Below are 17,506 nucleotides of genomic sequence, written 5' to 3' on the forward strand. Positions count from 1 at the left end.
GATCACTGCTCTACTCTTTTTTTTTCTTGCTGCTTCTCACAGGTTGATTCTCAAGTGCTTTACAGCAGAAAAGCTCTGCCAAGGACTTGTGTGAATCACTAGTGATCCTTCACCACAGTTTCAAGACCACTGACAAATTAAAGCTCATTGCGCAGACTTGAGTCACAGCAGCAAACACTGATATGGTATTGGTATGAACAAGTTACAGCATCGAAAGCAAAAAGCAGAAGCGATTTAACCCCTCAACTAGCAGTACTTGCTGCAGATATTCAGCCAAATTTGTAAAGTTACATTTGAAAGCAAATATAAAGGAAAATACACAATATCTTTCCTCATGAATACTCACTTACCATGCTTCCTTTAATCTTAGTAAATAACTGAGCGGACAAATAACATGAATGATTCAAGAATTAATAAGAGTGAGATGAACTGTCACCATGGAAAGTATTAATATACTTCATAATAAAAGTAGATTCTCTCATTTTTAATTTTGACTGAAGTTATGATTAAAAAAAACAAAAAACAAACCAACCACCAAACTGTAGAACATTTCCCCCCAGCGTTTCACTAGAAAACTAGCAGCAGCTCCAGGCTGGCCTCTTTCTAAGCAGCAGTACGTGCATGTAGCTTGAAGAGAAGTTCAGCATTTATGTTATGGGTACCCTTACAGAACAGCTCTTGCACACTAAACAGAGCAGTGTCTACCAGCCACGGCTCCCAAGTTTTCTCTTCCTTGTTTTCTCTGCCAAGTAATACCCCAGAGAGCAGAAGCCGGGGCTGCAGACTGGCTTGTATACTGTCACTAGCACCCTGGATGCCACAGTTTGGAAGCCCTCACCTTAAGGCTCTTCTGCCACCAGTCTGCATTTCCTCTGTGTATTGGCAAGACCTCAGAAAGCAAATCAGTATATGGCAAAGGAAGTAACGGTGAAATATTTTGAGGCTCTGACAACCACTCCTTCATTCAGTATTACACCCTCCTTCAGAAAACACCTCAGAACAAATTAACATACATCTATTTTTAAATCAGTCGTATTTTTGCTGGGACTAAAAAAAGCTAAGAAACAAGTTAGATTCATAAATGAAAATGTATTTCACCTTTATACATGCTATACAGGTCATGCAAATACAGAAATCTACAGGTTATACAATGACACCATAATAAAATATAATGTGACATTTGTCAAACACAATGTCTCACAGCAAAACAAACTGGGTTTGTTTGTTTATTATTTAGGAAATAGATGAAGGACTAATTTGGAAGACACAGTACCATGCTACAGCTTACTGCACAGTCAAAAGAAAGTATCTTTCTGAAGTACACTAACATAAACAGAGCTGGATTGTTGTAGGTATGATTTCTTTATACATCGCACATAATGTCATGGGTTACTTTCCCGTTGCTGGCTTTAAAGAGCACAAGAACAGGGCTACAACTGAGCTCAAGCCACGCTGTGAACTCCTTTACATGTGAAAAAAACCAAACAAAAAAGCAAACACCCCCCCCCCCCCCCCAAGTTTTCACTTCTTTTGTGTTTGTGTCCAAAGAGAGTTGTATTTATAATTTATTTTTATAAGGACCTGGACAAAAGCGTCCTCAAAGCAGCACATGATCTAGCATAAAGTTATCATAGTTCACCAACAGAAATAAAGTTAATGCTGAATGGCACATAATGTCTAGACATTATACATCTTGATGCGAATTTTTCCATACAGATGCTTACAGAACGTTAAGGGGGCTAGCAGTGTTCCCCGTGTGTGTGTCAGCCTTTGTATTTCTGCTGCAACATCTGCAGATTGTTTTGCTGCTGACTAAATCTTGTTTTGTTGAGCCTATAGGAAGACAAAATACTTCTCCACATGATAGAAAGCCTGCTGGTATTAATCAAGTGTCTGCATCTTCAAAGATTAACATGTTATCTCACGCCCCTGACCACTCATTTGGATCTACTACAGCTATTCTGTGTGTGTATATATATATATATATATATAAAGGGATTACACTAGGCATTTTGCCTACTTTGTTTACAGGTGTTACACAAGTATGTTTTTAAACACATAGTTGATAGTCGCTCCCGGACTAATTAATATTAACCAGTAAGTGCCACTAGTGACTAAAAGTGTCAACATAACCATAATGGGATAGCTCCCACACTCCACAGTCAGTAAGAAGGCTCTTTTGATTCCAGCAGTTGTGTATTTTTCAAGCCTCTTCAGCTATACTTTTGAATTATACACCTGCATAAAAGTTGCCAATAACTCCTTATTAAAGACAAAAAAAGATAGGCACAAAACTAAAGTACAGTATATTATTTCATTTCAATGCACTGTGGGCAAACCTCATCATTATTTACAAGAAAAAGATGTCTAAATGGATGTATGATAAAGCTTAGGGAAGAATTATTTCAAAATAAAATGCACAGGTAAAAATCACAGTGAAGTGTTGAGATGAATTTTAAATTAAAAGAAGAAATAAGTGCTTTATTAGCAGCTAAAGCTCAAATTCTAATGCACATTCAGTCTTCCCTGAAATCATCAAGGCTCTGGATCATCGGTTTCTACCAAAAGCAGCCAGTTATTCAACATATTCCCTGGGAAGACAAAGTTATATTCAGCTCTGATTATTTGAAATCCAGTGTTCAAGGACTGCAGAAGCTTTTTCAAGTGACAAGCTCATATTTTACTGCCAGTAGCATCACAGGGATATATATCCTCCACAAATTGCTACCTCTGTCAATTAAAAAAGAGAGAGAAGAATATCAAGTCAGCTATGCAAGTTAGATGACCTCAGTTTTGTAATTCAGAATACACCCTTTCAAAAAAAACTGACTGTGGCATTGTAAGTTGAAACTGTCACTGAAGCCTACTATGCTTTTTTACTATGCAGGCTTTCCAGGATACGTGATTCTACACCGTGCTGCAAGTATTTGCAGCAGCAGCAAAGAGTAAGCAGCAACAATAACTACCATTTTCTAGGCTGGCCTCACTTTTAACTCTTTTCTTCATGCTCCAGGTTCCAAAGACTTATAGGAAAGGTACTGTATTAATGAAGAAAAAACCCCAGCTCTTCTCACTATATTCTGAATGCATAAAGGAAATGTTTCCATTTACCAGATACTTTCGGTTGCTATGATATGCTCAGTTTGCATATGATGCCAATTTACAAAGAGCTGCAAATATGCAAGATTATGCTCAATTTAAATATCTAGGAGACCAGCTTTCTTCCTCTCACCACATATGCTGTTTACAACTGCTATATTTTTCTGGGAAGCTCGTAAGTAATCACAGCAATGTATCACATCTAAGATATTTATCACAATACTGTACCTTTATCTGTTCTGCTGAAAAGCGAGGTTGTCAACAGATAGAATTAAGTGTATTTTCCTGTCCTGGACTGTTAAATCCCTCAATCAAGTTTTTGTTACAGTCATCTAGGCTAATGGTCTCACTGGACATCTTGGAGTACGTAGCTTGGCCTGTGAAATCCAAGAGATCTTCAAGAGCCTTGGCATTACTTGTCCCATTTTGGTCCAAAGAAACACCAGGCATGAGTTCGTTCATGGGTGAATATTCGGGGATAGAGATAAGTTCTTCTTTTGAAACGGGGCTGTACAAAAGAGAAACGAAAGGAAGATGCAGAATAAGAGGTGTGTAACTTTTCATTAAGCAACAACCAAATTAATCTTCTGACTGTCCAAAAACTACTACTTATCTTAAGGCCAGCTGCAGCAAGCCTTTACCTAGAATATGTCCCAATCCAAACAAAAAGGTTACCGTGTTCAGGATGAAAGGTCATACCTAATCCATACTCCTTAGAGAAATCCATATTCCTTAAAGATTAAGGTTTGTGGTAGCTGTGTGATGTGAACACTCATCTCCTAAAAACACATTTCTGGTAGTTTACTGCCAACTCATTATTTCAGTCCCTGCACCATTCCCTTACTTCAATGTTTACTGCATCTTGCAAATTATTGTCCTGACCCTGCAAACACGTACCTAAAGCACTCACACTTCACAACTTAAAAAGTTATTTCTAATGACCTTATGATATACTTCAGACGTTAAAAGTCCTAGGATTTAATTTAAGAAGTGCTGCTACCAGCTGACGCTTTGCGAAGACTAGCAAGGCTAGTGCATTTCAGTTTGGAGAAAAGAAGGCAGAGGAAGGATTTCACAGAGATTTCTAAAACCATGAAGGAGTGGGGGGTAAGTTGAGGGCAAAACTGTTCTGCATCAAATCCTGCAACACAAAACCTAGGGGGTGCGCAATGACACTAGTAAGAGACTGGGTTTAACACATACTAAAGAATGTAATTTACCTAGTGAGACTGTACTGTGGAACTTGCTGCCAGATGAGGTCCTGGATGCAAACATTATCAGCAGGTTGAAAAAGGAGTTGGATAAACTCATGGGCAACTGGTCCATCAGTGGGTATTTCAAAGGGCAAGGCAGAGTTGTGCCCTCAAACATCCCTAATGTAACACTTCTGTGTGGTCTTGGATTACAGAAAGTGGTGGGCTCAGGTGCTCTCCCTAACTAGTTTTTCTTATTGATACTCTCCGAGACCAAGTAGTGGGCTAGATGGACTTCTGGTCTGTCCCAGTAGGGCGTTTCTTATGTATTTATGCAGATTTACTGGAAATACTGAAACAGTATGAGAGGTTAAGTTGGCTTACTGATTAACGAAGCACCATGTAAAAATTCCATGTTTAAAACTCAGAGCTGGCTTTCTCATAGCAGCCTTAAATTATCAACTTCCTTCTTTCCTGCAAGTTCTTCTATCAGAATCCAACAGTACTTAATACATACGAAGTTATTTACTGATTTCCATACATTTGTTCCAGTTAAGTACTTAAAATTCTAAATTAATTATTTTCTTTATTCTGTTTGTACGGAGGGAGAAAAGCTCATGCATCATAGCTATGCAGTCTTGACACAAATTAAAAAAAAAAATTGTGACATCAGACAATATCTACAGTAGCTACTTTCACAGAACAATCTGAAAGGTTTGGGCAAACTTGTATGGAATCCATAAGTAAGGACTGTGGAAGGATTTCAGAGCCCTCCCCCCGCCAAATGTGTGAGAGTGAGATGAGGTTCTGTTGACTCCTGTCTGAAACAACCAATGTGCATCTTGACAGGAGTGGAGTACACCACAGCAGACACCTGACTGCCCCACTGTGGGGTAGGTGAGAAGTAAAGCAGTAAAGTATTAACAAATGAAACGGAAAACTTTGTGTGTGTCTAGTATGAATTCAACAATTTCTATCGGTAGATACGGTCTGTACCTCACATCCATGGACTGAACCTCATCTGTTGAATCTTCCATGCTGTTAGATTTCCCATCAACAGCTTCCAGCTGAATAAGTCCTGGAACTGACTTTAGTCCATTAGCAACTACATCTTGGGAAGGGATTACAGAGGCAGCACTTTCTAAGCTTTTATTTTTCAGGCAGGTTGCCAATCCATTGATCTCTATAAAAGGAGGTTAGAAATTATGACAGTAGCAACTTCTTTATTTAAATAGTTTTAAAAAATCACAAATGCTTTTAAGTTATAGATCGAGCAGAAAGGAAGACTGACAATGCAGTGGGACTCAGTTTCATCTGTGACTCATCATATTATACTGTCAATCCTCTTTTCCACTCTAAAACTGCTTTTTATGCTACATCTTTTAAATTTGAGGAAACAGGAAGAGAATGTTTTCTCTTTTATGTCAGGTACTAAAAGCCTTAGCCTGGGGAAGTAAACAAAATACAGATAAATGCCAGATACGTATATTTTATTTAATAATTCTTTAAATACATACACTTTTTTTGTAAAGTCACATTAAATGTCAGGTTTAGAGCAATGCTATAAAAAGCTTGCAAGCTTGGGTGCATGCAAAAATTTTCTGCCTACAGAACTCGAAGGTAGATTGCAACAACCAAACCTAACTCATTTACGGAAATGCTATGTCAGGTACTAAAATGGAGGAGAAACTTTCTTCTGCTTCTGCTTAAGTGGCAAAACAAAGCTAAGTCTCCAGTTTAACATTTGTCACTGACGCAAATGTAGCTGTTCTTTTTGAGATGAAAGCAAAGGACCTGTGATAATACACAGTGCTCTGCCTGAGATTACAAAACTCTGAAGAGAGCTAACTGAAAACAGGTCAGAAAAACACAGCAATTTTTACCTGGCTGGTTGAGAACAAGGGCCTTGGGTTGCTTTTCCACATTCAAAGTTGATGGTGCCTCCAGTTTTGGCTCTTCCTTCTGTAATCAAGTAATGAGTCAACTGTATTAGACGCAGGACTGTAACCTTCACAGAACTGACTCGACTCGAAACTTGTGAGACTGCCCAGGGCCATGGGGTGGTCAAAGGTCATCGACAGCAAGAGAGGATTTTTTTTTTTTCCTTTTTAATTAGGCACAGGATTTTTTTTTTTTTTTTACTTCAAAAAGAAAACATGCTCTGAAAGTAACTGAAGAAAAAGTTTCCTTAGTAGAAAACTTAGAAGTGAAAACTTGACTCTCTGTCACTTCCTACTGGACACAATTGCCTTGTTCTCAATCCTACACTCCTGGCAGGCTGAACACAAGAGCTCAGTAACTAATTCACTGGCTGGTACAAAGCAGGAGAAGATACATCACAGCAGCGAACATTATAGCTCCAGCATCCAGGAATGGGCTCTTGCCACCTTGCTAGATAGCAAGGGAGGTAAGTCTGCAACAGTTGTATAAAGCTGCGTCTCTGTAGCAGTGGCACAACAACAACTATGACACAGCAACAGTCATTCTCAGTTCAAAACGCGACTAAAATTTGGGTGTAGACTGTACCTAAGTATACCTACTAACATGGAACTACTCTAGAGTTTAATTTTCACATATGGGTAATAAAACAAAACAAAAAAACCCTGCAACCACACACTGTTTCATACCTTTATTTCTGGTGTTTCACTCCTCCTTGTTCTCTTCATTATTTCATCTATTCTCTAGAAATCAAAATAAATCGGAGGATGAGAAGGCAGACAGAATATTTAATATAAGAGACTGATAAAGGAGGAAAAAAAAAGACAAAAAGAAAACCTTCTCTCTACTGTCATGACCTCATCGCTGCCTGTCTTGAAAAAGGGAGAATAAATAAGAAAACAAAAGGTAGAAAACACCTGGGAGCTGGCTTTCACGTATCAGATCTCACAGAACATGACTTTCTCAGTAGATGCAATTTAGAGACAAACATTTTAATACCAGGTGTTTGCAGTTATGAGTTGTGCTCAGCTCTGGAACAAGACGTTTATTTAAAACCAACAGCTATCATTTTAATCTAGTTGCTTTTCCAACTATTTCCACATAGTTCCTTTAAAAATAGTCAGGCTTTTTGGAATGGAAGAGTAGAATGAACTATCTGAAGTTATTCTTGCTGGAAATGTGTAAGACATTACCCTAAAAATACTTTTTTTTTTCCCCCTTCTTTGTTCATTAAAAAAAACCCTCCCAAAAAATCTTGTCTCTCTGCACTACTGTCAAAGGAAATTATTTCAGATTTAAAGACACTTTGGTTTGGTATTCTAATCTGCAACTGCAACATGCCTCCAGCTCAGTGGTAAACAGTTAAAAATAACACATTGGAATACCATATGTGGAAAGATGACCTTTTATAACCAGACAGAGGTTTAGCAGCTCTGCAGTTGTTCTCTCTTTCCTGCCACAGAGCTTGTAGATAAAGCTAAGTTATGCAGCTCCAGCCATTTCCTTGTGCAGTAGTGGCCAGACAGCCCTGCTGCCTCTGCATAATGCAACCAGAGACAAGCCAGGTGGGAGAAAACCTGTTTGTTAATCACATTAACTTTCTCAATTAATGACACAGAGCTTTTGTTGAGTAAGTCTTAAAACAAAGTCACTCATGTTCTTCAGTAGTCTGTGATGTCCTGGGTTGGGTGGCAATCAGCATTTGCCTTGGCATGCCATTCACTGTTTGTCTCAGGCATTTAACTTTGTGGGTAGAGGCTAATTCTGTGTTTGTTCAGCAGTGCCTAGTAGAAAGTCATTTGCCTTAGGCAATTCCACTTTGTTACAAATTTTGATGTCCATGTTCCCCTAACATGCAAGTAGCAAATACTAAATTAGGCCTAAATATCCATCTGTAATCCCTCCAGATTATTATTTCTAGATACTACTGGGTACTTCCTGGATTATGTATTTAAACAAGAAATGAAATAATTATCTTGAGACACAAATACCTACCTTCTTCCGCTCCAGTCTTTCTTGTTCAATTTGCTGCATGATTTGTTCCCTTTCAAGACGAAGTTGTTCAGCTGCCTCACGGGCTTTGATTTCTGCTTCTTCCCTCTAATCAAAATGTGTAAAATACGATAGGGCCATTATTTATTTCAGGCAGATTACCAGATACTATAAAGTATTTATTTATATGTATATATAAATATATGTATACATACATATGTATATAAAGTTTCACATTTGTGTTTGACATGGTACCTGTTTCTCAAGTTTGGCCTGGAGCTCTTTTTCTTGCTTTTCCTTTAGCATTTGTTCTTCCTCAGCTCTTCTCCTGGCTTCCTCTTCTGCCTTTTTTCTAGCTGCTGCTTCTTCACGTTTTCTTTCCTCCTCCTTCTTACGAGCCTCTTCCTCTAGACGAAGTCTTTCTTCTTCTGCCTTTCTTTTCTGTTCTTCTCTTTCAAGCCTGCAAAAAATATAACAGTATGTTTAAAAGGCTTCATCTTGTTTAGCATGAATCCCACTGTATGTATGGCACGCAATCAGCAGTAACTGATAATATATGCATCAGCACACGTTTTCATGAAAGATGCAAAGAGGTTGAGCACATGCTCAGAATTCAGGTTGCTATCAAACTTTTATTCCAATCTTATTTTCACTGCCTAAAATATTTCATCAAAATTATAATTTCCCTTAAAAAAAAAACCCAGGTGTGATCAAAGAAAAAGAAAAAACTTCCATTCTAATTTCAATTAGAGCTTCAATAATAAAAGTAAGTTTCAATAATAAAAACATCCCTCTTCCCCTGTACATCACACCAAGAATGCTGGTATCTATAAACAAGCAAGTACTTTTTTCCTTCGTTCCAGCTGAAGATAAACAGATTGGATGAGTAGCAGCAAAAAAAGTCCACAAAACCCCGTGGTACACTAGAAAAAGTGGGTCTAAATTCCACCTGTGTTGTTCCCTGGCCCACTCAGGGACATCATGCTCCTTTGTCACCACATGCAAGAGCTGCTTTGACAAGTGATCATTCTTATCCTTGCATATCAGGGATTCAGGAAATATTTCCATTGGGCCAAACCGGCAGGCACCGGTGATTTCTGCCCCCCCATGTTTTCAATAAGAAGAAAGTTAAATTTAGACATGCAGAGTTAGTGATTTACTATTAGGGGCTTGAAGGAAGGGCATGATTTGTTGACACTTCCAACCAGCATCCCATGTGGAGAACAACCCAAAAGCTTGCTCCCAGAACACAGCCAGAATTTCACTGCTTAGACACAGCAACCTTCATTATGCCCACACTCTTAAAGCCCTCAACTGCCTACAACAGAGTCGGGCAGGAAGATGAACTTCAGGTTAATTTGTTGAACAATACAAGCCTTGCCATTTAAGGCATATACTACTACTGGAAGACTGTTGCTTCTACATGAACTAGCTCATTTAAAACTGCCTCAGATATTTTTTTACAATGTAAAAACGTTGCAGTACGCTGCAGTGTGGACATACCTGAAGTATTTGGATGAGTAATAGCTTATTCAGGCTTCTTAAAGAGGCCACATTATTATTTTCTAACTTCACTAGTCATAAAGACTGCAAAAGACACTAATGAATTATGAGTCCGAGTTGAAAGAAATTAACACTTAAATGTAAGCTCCCACCTTGATTCTAAAACTACCACAGTTTCAAGCATCTCCAATGATACAGGTTAAATTATTAGGTAATAAATTTCACAAATCAATAGAGATACCTCTCCCGTTCTTCCCTTTCCTGTCTCTCCCTTTCTTCTTGTTCTTTTTGCAGGCGGGCCTGTCGTCTTTTTTCAGCTAGAATTTTTGAAGCTTCTTCTGCATCAGTTGTTCCTGCCGTGATCTTCCCTAGGAAAAGACAACCAAGGGTGGAAAGTTAGGCAGGGAACAAAGAGTGCCCAGCACTTTCACACTCGCACAGAAGCTGAAATGGGCCTGGTTCACGCTCGTACGACACCGTTGCTTTTCAAAAGCATACCTCAGCATTTTCAGCAGATAGAACATGGGATAGGTAAGGGCATCCCTGGATTTCAGCATTTTCACATCCTCATTAACAAGCATTTTTCATACGTGGGTAACCCTGGTGAAAACTATACCTTTACTGGTTCCAGTATGTACCTTTACACATGCTCATAAGCCTATGACTGAGCAGCTTCATGAAAAGAACAGGTCATCAAGCCTCAGGGACCCATGATATCTTGCAATATATTCTTGCAGTAAGACTCACCTTCACTATTTTCAGTCTTCCCTGCAGAAGGCACATGCTTCTCAGAAGCCACCTGGCCTGCCTCATCAGTGCGTGCTCCCGGGGATTTTTGATGACTGACATTTTCTTTCTCCTTGTCTGCTTTCTTTTTAGGAGTTTCCTGGTTGAGATTAGAAGTGGCACGATGCTTCACCGGAGAAGCTGGATATTGTTTGGCATTTTTAGGAGACTGAGGATAAGTCTTTGCAACTGTCCTGATGAGGGAAAACAAAAATCAAAACAGGCCATATGTTACACAGCTTGGAATGAAACTCCATCTTCACATATATCGTTCCTCCTTCTTGTCTCTGGCTACGTAGAAGTATCAGCTGTTTTGCACAATACTGCATAGAAATCACCTGGATGCAAGCAATCAGAACCTGAAATGCAGGGAACTGGTATGCAAGTGCAAATGCTATTTAAATGACAAAATTCTCATTTAGAAAGACCAATAATACTGTCCAAGTGGTACGCAAGAGATATGAAATCATGGACTACCTAAATCAATTATTTTAGTAACGGCCATTTCATAACAATTTTGTCAACATTACTGTATTCAATAGTCCTTCTCAACATTTAAAGCAAAGTTATGGCTGCTTTCTGTCTGCAGAGATTATAATGAGTTGCAGCGTGCTGCTTTCATCTGAATACCACCCTGTCAAACATGGTCTTTTTCTAATAGTATCTGATTTTCCAAAATAGCACCAATACTACTATATACAAAGGTAAAGCTGGGTACCACAAAAAGAGACAGAACTGACCAAACCATTGTACAGTCAGTCTCGCGGTTTCAGTTAGCGCTTTGATCAACACCAACACAACAGACTCAAGGCTCAAAACTCAGCCCCTGCAACCTCTTACACGGCTATACTTGTGGCAATGGCAACACACAGCAGCAATGCAGCCGACTGCTTGTTTGGTTGTTGTGTACTTTAGGTGAAACAATAACCTTGAAGTCAGTTCTGGGAACGCGGAAGGGTAAAGATACTTGATATTCACTGAAAATAGGTGCATATTAAAGAGAACAGATTACCAGGAAACATAAAACTACACACAAACACCATTCATTATTTATGTAACACCAGTAACTAGCACTAACTACTTGTAACATTAAGAAAGGCCTCGCTGTGTGACTAAGTAGTATGGAAGTAGAGAGATTACAATCTTAAAATAATGATTTATGTGAGTCCCATTAGAATAAGTAATCCTACATTAAAGTGAACATTACACATGTAGTTTTAACCTTCCTTACGGATATGCAATTATGATATAAATGTATTATCCCTTATCACTTTTTTCATCTACACAATATAGAGTTTCATATACTATAACACGTTTTCTGGACTATACACTCATTCTGGCAGACCACAAGCATGAAAAACATGGACAATGGCTGAAAATTAATGGACTGGAGTGGCAGGTTTTGTATAGATGTAACTATAGTATTGTGTGGCCAGAGACTATTATAACCAGAACAACATTTGCATTACAGAGCAGACAATAAAAATTAAACGTCTTTCCACTCCCCCCCCATTCATGAATTCAGGAGAAGAAAGGGTTCTTTTCCACCATATTATGCTGCATTTGAAAGAGGTTGAGACACCAGAATACAGGCAGCTCATTCAGAGCTGCCCGGTTTGTGGGGAGGAAAAGACTGCAGAGTATTGCACCACCCGTACTTTCTTACTCCCACTGAAGAGCCATCACAGACTCCAAAAGCCCTTGGGCTGGTGGAACAGTAGCACCCAACTAAATTTGAAGTTCAGCTCAGGTACCCTCTGCCCGCAGGCCCAGGAGCTCCCTGTCAGCTCAGGTCCTCGCCCTTGGTCCTTGCCTGAGCTAAGCTGTAGGTAAGCCTGTTCCTAGCCTCCTAACCTGCTGATCCTGACCTGATGTCCTGGCTTGTCCTTGGACCTGCCTCAGTAAGGCCTTTGCCAGCTATCACTGGACTCTTGGCTGATGCTGGTCACCATGACCAGACCTGCCCTGGTCACTACCTTTGTCTGCTGTGGGATGGGGTCCTGCGGGTGAGGTCCTTGTCTGCCCTGCTGCCACCAATGGCTCCTGGCTTGCCCTGCCTTGCAGGGCAGCCTACTTCTGCTGCTCCCTGACAGAAACAGGCTTTGGAAGATGCGGACAGGCAAGTCTATTTCCAGCTCTTGTAACAAACAGCAATGGAAGAAGCCAATGAGATTGGCTGGTGTTGACCAAATCTGATGTCAGCATTGTCTTTAGTTTTCTCTTTAGGATATAGATGGATTCCCAGGCCCTCCTAAAGATAAAGGCAGAGATTTCAAGGCCCCACCTATATACGTACATCTCGTACATGCCTCACCATTACAGTCCTTTCCAACTGCATTTCATAGAAATATAACGTGTAAATAAAAAGCAAACAACCTTTTTCTTATGCTTCTCTGCAGCACAGAGGATGCTTCTTGCTAATCAGACACTTCTTCAAAGCATAGTCCCTTCTTGCTGTCTTTGGTTTACATTTCCAACTTTACCACACATTCCTTGCAATGCTTTTTATTTAACTTGTTGTGACAGGAGGAGCAAAACAGTCACATAACTAAGGGTGAGTCATTTTCAGTATTAGCACAGAAGTAATTGTTCTCTAATAAAGACATGACAATCAAATTAAAGAGGCTGGTAGGAAGGAGTCTCGTCATGAGAGCTATGTATCTTGCACTGCATAGGAATTAGAGCAGACTGGCTGTACAACTTACCTGTTGGACTAGAAACATGTGCTGAATGTATCATTTAAGTAATGCATCTTTGAACTTCTAGACCTACAGAAATTTTTTCTTACAGCTCTTTGGCCAGAAAAACAAGTATGGCTTTGCTTCTTTTAAAGCAACTAAAAGGGAGAAGCGTATAGAAGACTGATTACTGCAAGGATGACAACAGTGCAGTGTGAGGAATGAAAAGCTGAGAAAGCCCATCAGGAATAAGAATCTTTTTTCAGAAATTTTAAATCATTTATCAGATGCCAGTAGAAAGTATTAAATGAACATTGTTTTCCCCCTTGTATTCAAAACATATTGTCAACTTAGCATCTTTAACATGGCAGAATTGTTACTGGAAAAACACACTCCTAATAGCATTTAAATGATGCTACTTTTCACCAGAAATGGTCAAACTTGATTGTGAAGACAGAAAAATGGGATTACTAAGGGAAAATGTATAAACACTTGCATAGGGGTCCGCTTAGGTTTAAAAAATGTTTTATTTTTGCCTTGGGAGAAAAGGGATGTAATGAAACCCTGGTAAGAATGCAGGAACACAGAAGCGTGCCTGATGAGGATCAGAGAATTAAGACGACAAATTGCCAAAATCCAAGAAGTGGAAGCACGTTAGTTGTCTGAAAGTTTGCTCATCTTGGGCACTAGATTTTACAGAGGAATACAGAAGTACAGGAAGCATCTTCCTCCCTCCAGGAGGTCTTAAGTTCTCTCACCTAACCGCCCTGTGTTGACATGGGGGCAGCAACTTGTAAGAAGCCGTTCTCATCACGACCCCTACATGCACTGCAAGAACCTGTATCAGGTCTGAGGATCCACTGGTCCTTAAATTACAATGGCTTTTATTTAATTAAAAGAGGGATAGCCCACACCGCAGAAGAATGTCTCAGGAAGAGCACAAGAGGGGTTCTGAGCTTACTTTTGCTAAGCAGAGAAAATAAAGTACATGTAGCACACAAATCGGAGGTCACATCCAATTTTGTCCATAAACAGCAAGGGAGAGAACAGCATGCTTTCCTGAAAAGCCAGGTACGTGACAGGTCATTGGTTACAGCAGTTCAGAAAGCTGACTGTAAATCAGAAATCTGCAGCAATGCCAGAGCTGCGTTTTTTTTTTCCCCCTGTCTCCCTATTAATTCAACAAAAGCTCTGCTAAAACCACACCAAGGACTTGCATGTTCTCAAGCCTGCTGAGATCGCTCTGATCACAAGCTATTCCTGGGTTCTGACATTTTTGCTCTGCTATCTGTGATATTTTCTCAAAAGCAGTTTTCTTTCACTCTTAGTTTTGATCTTTTCTAGCCAGAGACAGATTCATTTCTCTTTTACATTTCTTGAAAGAGCACAAACTCAGCATAGGTCTACAGAATAGTTATTTTGATGACTGCATTATTACAGATGTTTTCAAAATCTTGAATTGGCCCATTCTCTAGGTAGCTGCTGAAAAAAACCTTCAAAATAGTCTTGATCCAACATTCTACCCATTGTTTTTATCTTTCCAAGGCAAAACAAAGATCAAGAGTAGTAAATGTAGCACATATCAAAATCTAAAACTAGGTCACTGCAGGACATAGAAGCTACTTCTGTGAGGAATTCACCACATGCAGACACCTTTCTAATAGGTCATTTTTAAAACTTTTAAAAGTTTGGGCTTTTTTGTACTACTCTAGGTTCATATTTCATCAGTATTCTGTAATTTGATTGAGCACGTGCGTTTCTGACTTCAAAGTGTGTCCCAACGGTTGCAGTGGGATGTCGCCCAAAAGAACCACCAAGTTACGGGTTCAGTTAGTGAAACTGTGAGCAAAGGACAGTGACACAGACTGGGAACTGGAAATGAGACAAGAACCACTACCCACCAGCAGCGCTGCAGTCCCTTTTCCCTTTCCCCTTGCCCCTTTCTCCTTCGCATATGAGGTAACGCTTTGGCAAAACAATGTAACACAGAGGCTTGTCAGAGCTTTCCATTTTTATTCACTGGCTTATACTATGGCTTATCTAAAGACACGTAAAACTAAATCCTACTTCCTTGATTCAGTCAGGTCCCATTGATTTCAAAGGGACTATTTACCCAAAGACATGTGAAGGACACAGGCTTTATTGCTTTGCCGATCTATAAGATAGGACACTTACCTATTCTCTGAGGGATACTGCAGGAATAAACTGATTAATGTATAGATCTTTGAAGACAAAGCATCAAAAAAAATTTACCAAAAAACCTGGTATTATTGATCTTGTGAAAGATCTGAAGAACAGGAGCACTTTATACAATCAGTATCCAACAGCAATTGGAAAAATAAAAGATAATTTCTCAATTATCCCAGCTCTCTAATCCATTAACTTCCATCTGTGTCAACTGATCCACACTGGATTCAAAGCAATAGTTTTGAGTTTGTTTCCTGTGTGATGTTTCTTGATATATTTACTTTTTCAAATATCTTCAAGCTTTGAATTCCTTCCTTGCTTTTAATTATTGCTCAACATATTTTTATTTTTTTCCCCTTTTCTCCTTTTTAGGTCTGTATTTGTTCACTCATTTCATCTTGGATGTTATGTTTTTGGGCTGATCTTTTTGCTTTCTCAGTAAAATTTGCACCTTCAAACATTTGTATTTTATTTATGTAATTACTGCAAATCTATTCTGCCATCAATCACTGTCTCTCTTTAGGCTGAAGTTTTATTGTCTTGTTTGAGCCTGTTTCAGTTACTGTACCATGATATAAAGGGCTTTTTAATTAATAAATAATGAAATAACATATAAAGACGACAAGCAACTACCACTCACAAACCAAGATGACGACTGTGAAGAATTAGTAACTAGAACAATACCAAGAAAACCTGAATGTCAAGTCACATACTTTAAAGAAGAAAAATGCATACGGCTAATTATCATCTAAATCACTGGCCATACTTGATTCTTTCCTCAACAGCTTTGGAAGTTAAGGTGCTATGCAGGATCACTAACTACTAATGCTGTATAATACGTATTCTTATTTCTTCCAGGGTATTTTTTTGGCCATATGGTGTGCTGGAAGGAGAAAGATTAAACTTGTAAAAGATTGTCAGGTTTGCAAGGAGAATGAATATTTGTCTACATATTTAGTCACATTAAAATTATCCTTAAGTTCCACAGTTAATTTTAAATGAAAAGGTAAGATTATACAATCTAAAGGAAGGTTCCAAAAGCCTGACTGCCTATATTTAAATCCACTGACCAGCCAGATTGTTATCTGGCATTTGAGTTGTATGAAGAAATTTGTATCTTTATATAATATGGTGATCAGGATGCCTTTTTTTATTTTATTTTAAATTTCTGAGGGGAAGTTTCGAGAGTGCTGAAGCAGAACTGTCTTTCTGCAATCAGTAATAAACATGGATTTAAACTCTATTTACTTTATCTCTCATAAGGTCAAAGAGGGTGTTCTAATTGGGCCATGTTAAGATTAAATGCTCAGTAATACATTTCTAGCAGTGGTCAGAATCTGATTCTCTTAAGGAAGAGAGGGAGGAAAAAAGGAAAAAAAAAAAGGATAACTACTGTGGCTCACAAAGAAACCCACCAGTAGTCTTCTTAATTCCTCCATGCAGCATCTGCTTCTTCCTCTAAAAACAGTAGTTTATATTCCTTATAGGCATGAAAACATTTTACTACAAAAAGGTTCTCATAATTTGCACCTCTGGGAAAAAAGTCTCAATCTTTGCCTAACCTTTTATGGAAATTAGTGCTAAAAATTAAGACTGGGCATACTTTTTTCATGAAGCACTAAACACTATTTCACAAAAGCTTTTTCTTTTTTTCCCCAGATGTCTCTATGATGAGCTATACCAACCTTTTCAATGTCTGCCCATCAAGAAGTGCTTCACTCTCAGCAATTCATTTCCCACCAATCATTTTGCTTAACTAAATATGTCTCTTAGTATGTCTTTTATACTGGCTGAGTGAACTGAAAGATGCATTCTGAACAGGGAATATCGGTACTTACAGAATAATATACATTTTTATAGCTCAAACTTTTCTCTGTACATTTTGGAGTGCCACTAGACAATGATCTGATCAAAATTGTAATGAAAAAAGCTGATTGTCATTAACATTTAATATCATTCCATTCTTCACAAAATTTACGTAGTTCAGAATCTGATGACATTATATACATAATATTGAAAGTTTGAGAATTTGTAGACCTATAATATAAACCAAGAATTGCAATTTCCCAGTTGCATGCAAGGGGATGTCTAAAACAGAAAGAATGCCCAGAGGTGGATGGTTTCCTGTAT

The 17,506-nt window shown here is 38.7% G+C and overlaps 1 protein-coding gene across 4 annotated transcripts in view; it reads right to left on the bottom strand.

The window, feature by feature from the left end:
• Positions 1–1,519: 1,519 nt before the first annotated feature.
• The window catches only part of MAP7D2 (MAP7 domain containing 2), an 88,527-nt gene continuing 72,540 nt past the window's right edge, over positions 1,520–17,506 (bottom strand). For all 4 annotated transcript variants that reach the window (XM_050901059.1, XM_050901053.1, XM_050901035.1 and 1 more), the window contains 9 exons: positions 10,473–10,705; positions 9,967–10,093; positions 8,478–8,682; positions 8,226–8,330; positions 6,920–6,973; positions 6,176–6,254; positions 5,289–5,475; positions 3,328–3,607; positions 1,520–2,730 (listed from right to left, as the gene is read on the bottom strand). In XM_050901059.1, the coding sequence (XP_050757016.1) occupies positions 3,358–3,607; positions 5,289–5,475; positions 6,176–6,254; positions 6,920–6,973; positions 8,226–8,330; positions 8,478–8,682; positions 9,967–10,093; positions 10,473–10,705 (1,240 nt within the window). In that variant the 3' untranslated portion in view covers positions 1,520–2,730; positions 3,328–3,357. The remainder of the gene's footprint in view (positions 2,731–3,327; positions 3,608–5,288; positions 5,476–6,175; positions 6,255–6,919; positions 6,974–8,225; positions 8,331–8,477; positions 8,683–9,966; positions 10,094–10,472; positions 10,706–17,506) is intronic.

This window comes from Gymnogyps californianus, chromosome 1, assembly GCF_018139145.2.
Source record: "Gymnogyps californianus isolate 813 chromosome 1, ASM1813914v2, whole genome shotgun sequence".
Classification (NCBI taxonomy): Eukaryota; Metazoa; Chordata; class Aves; order Accipitriformes; family Cathartidae; genus Gymnogyps; species Gymnogyps californianus.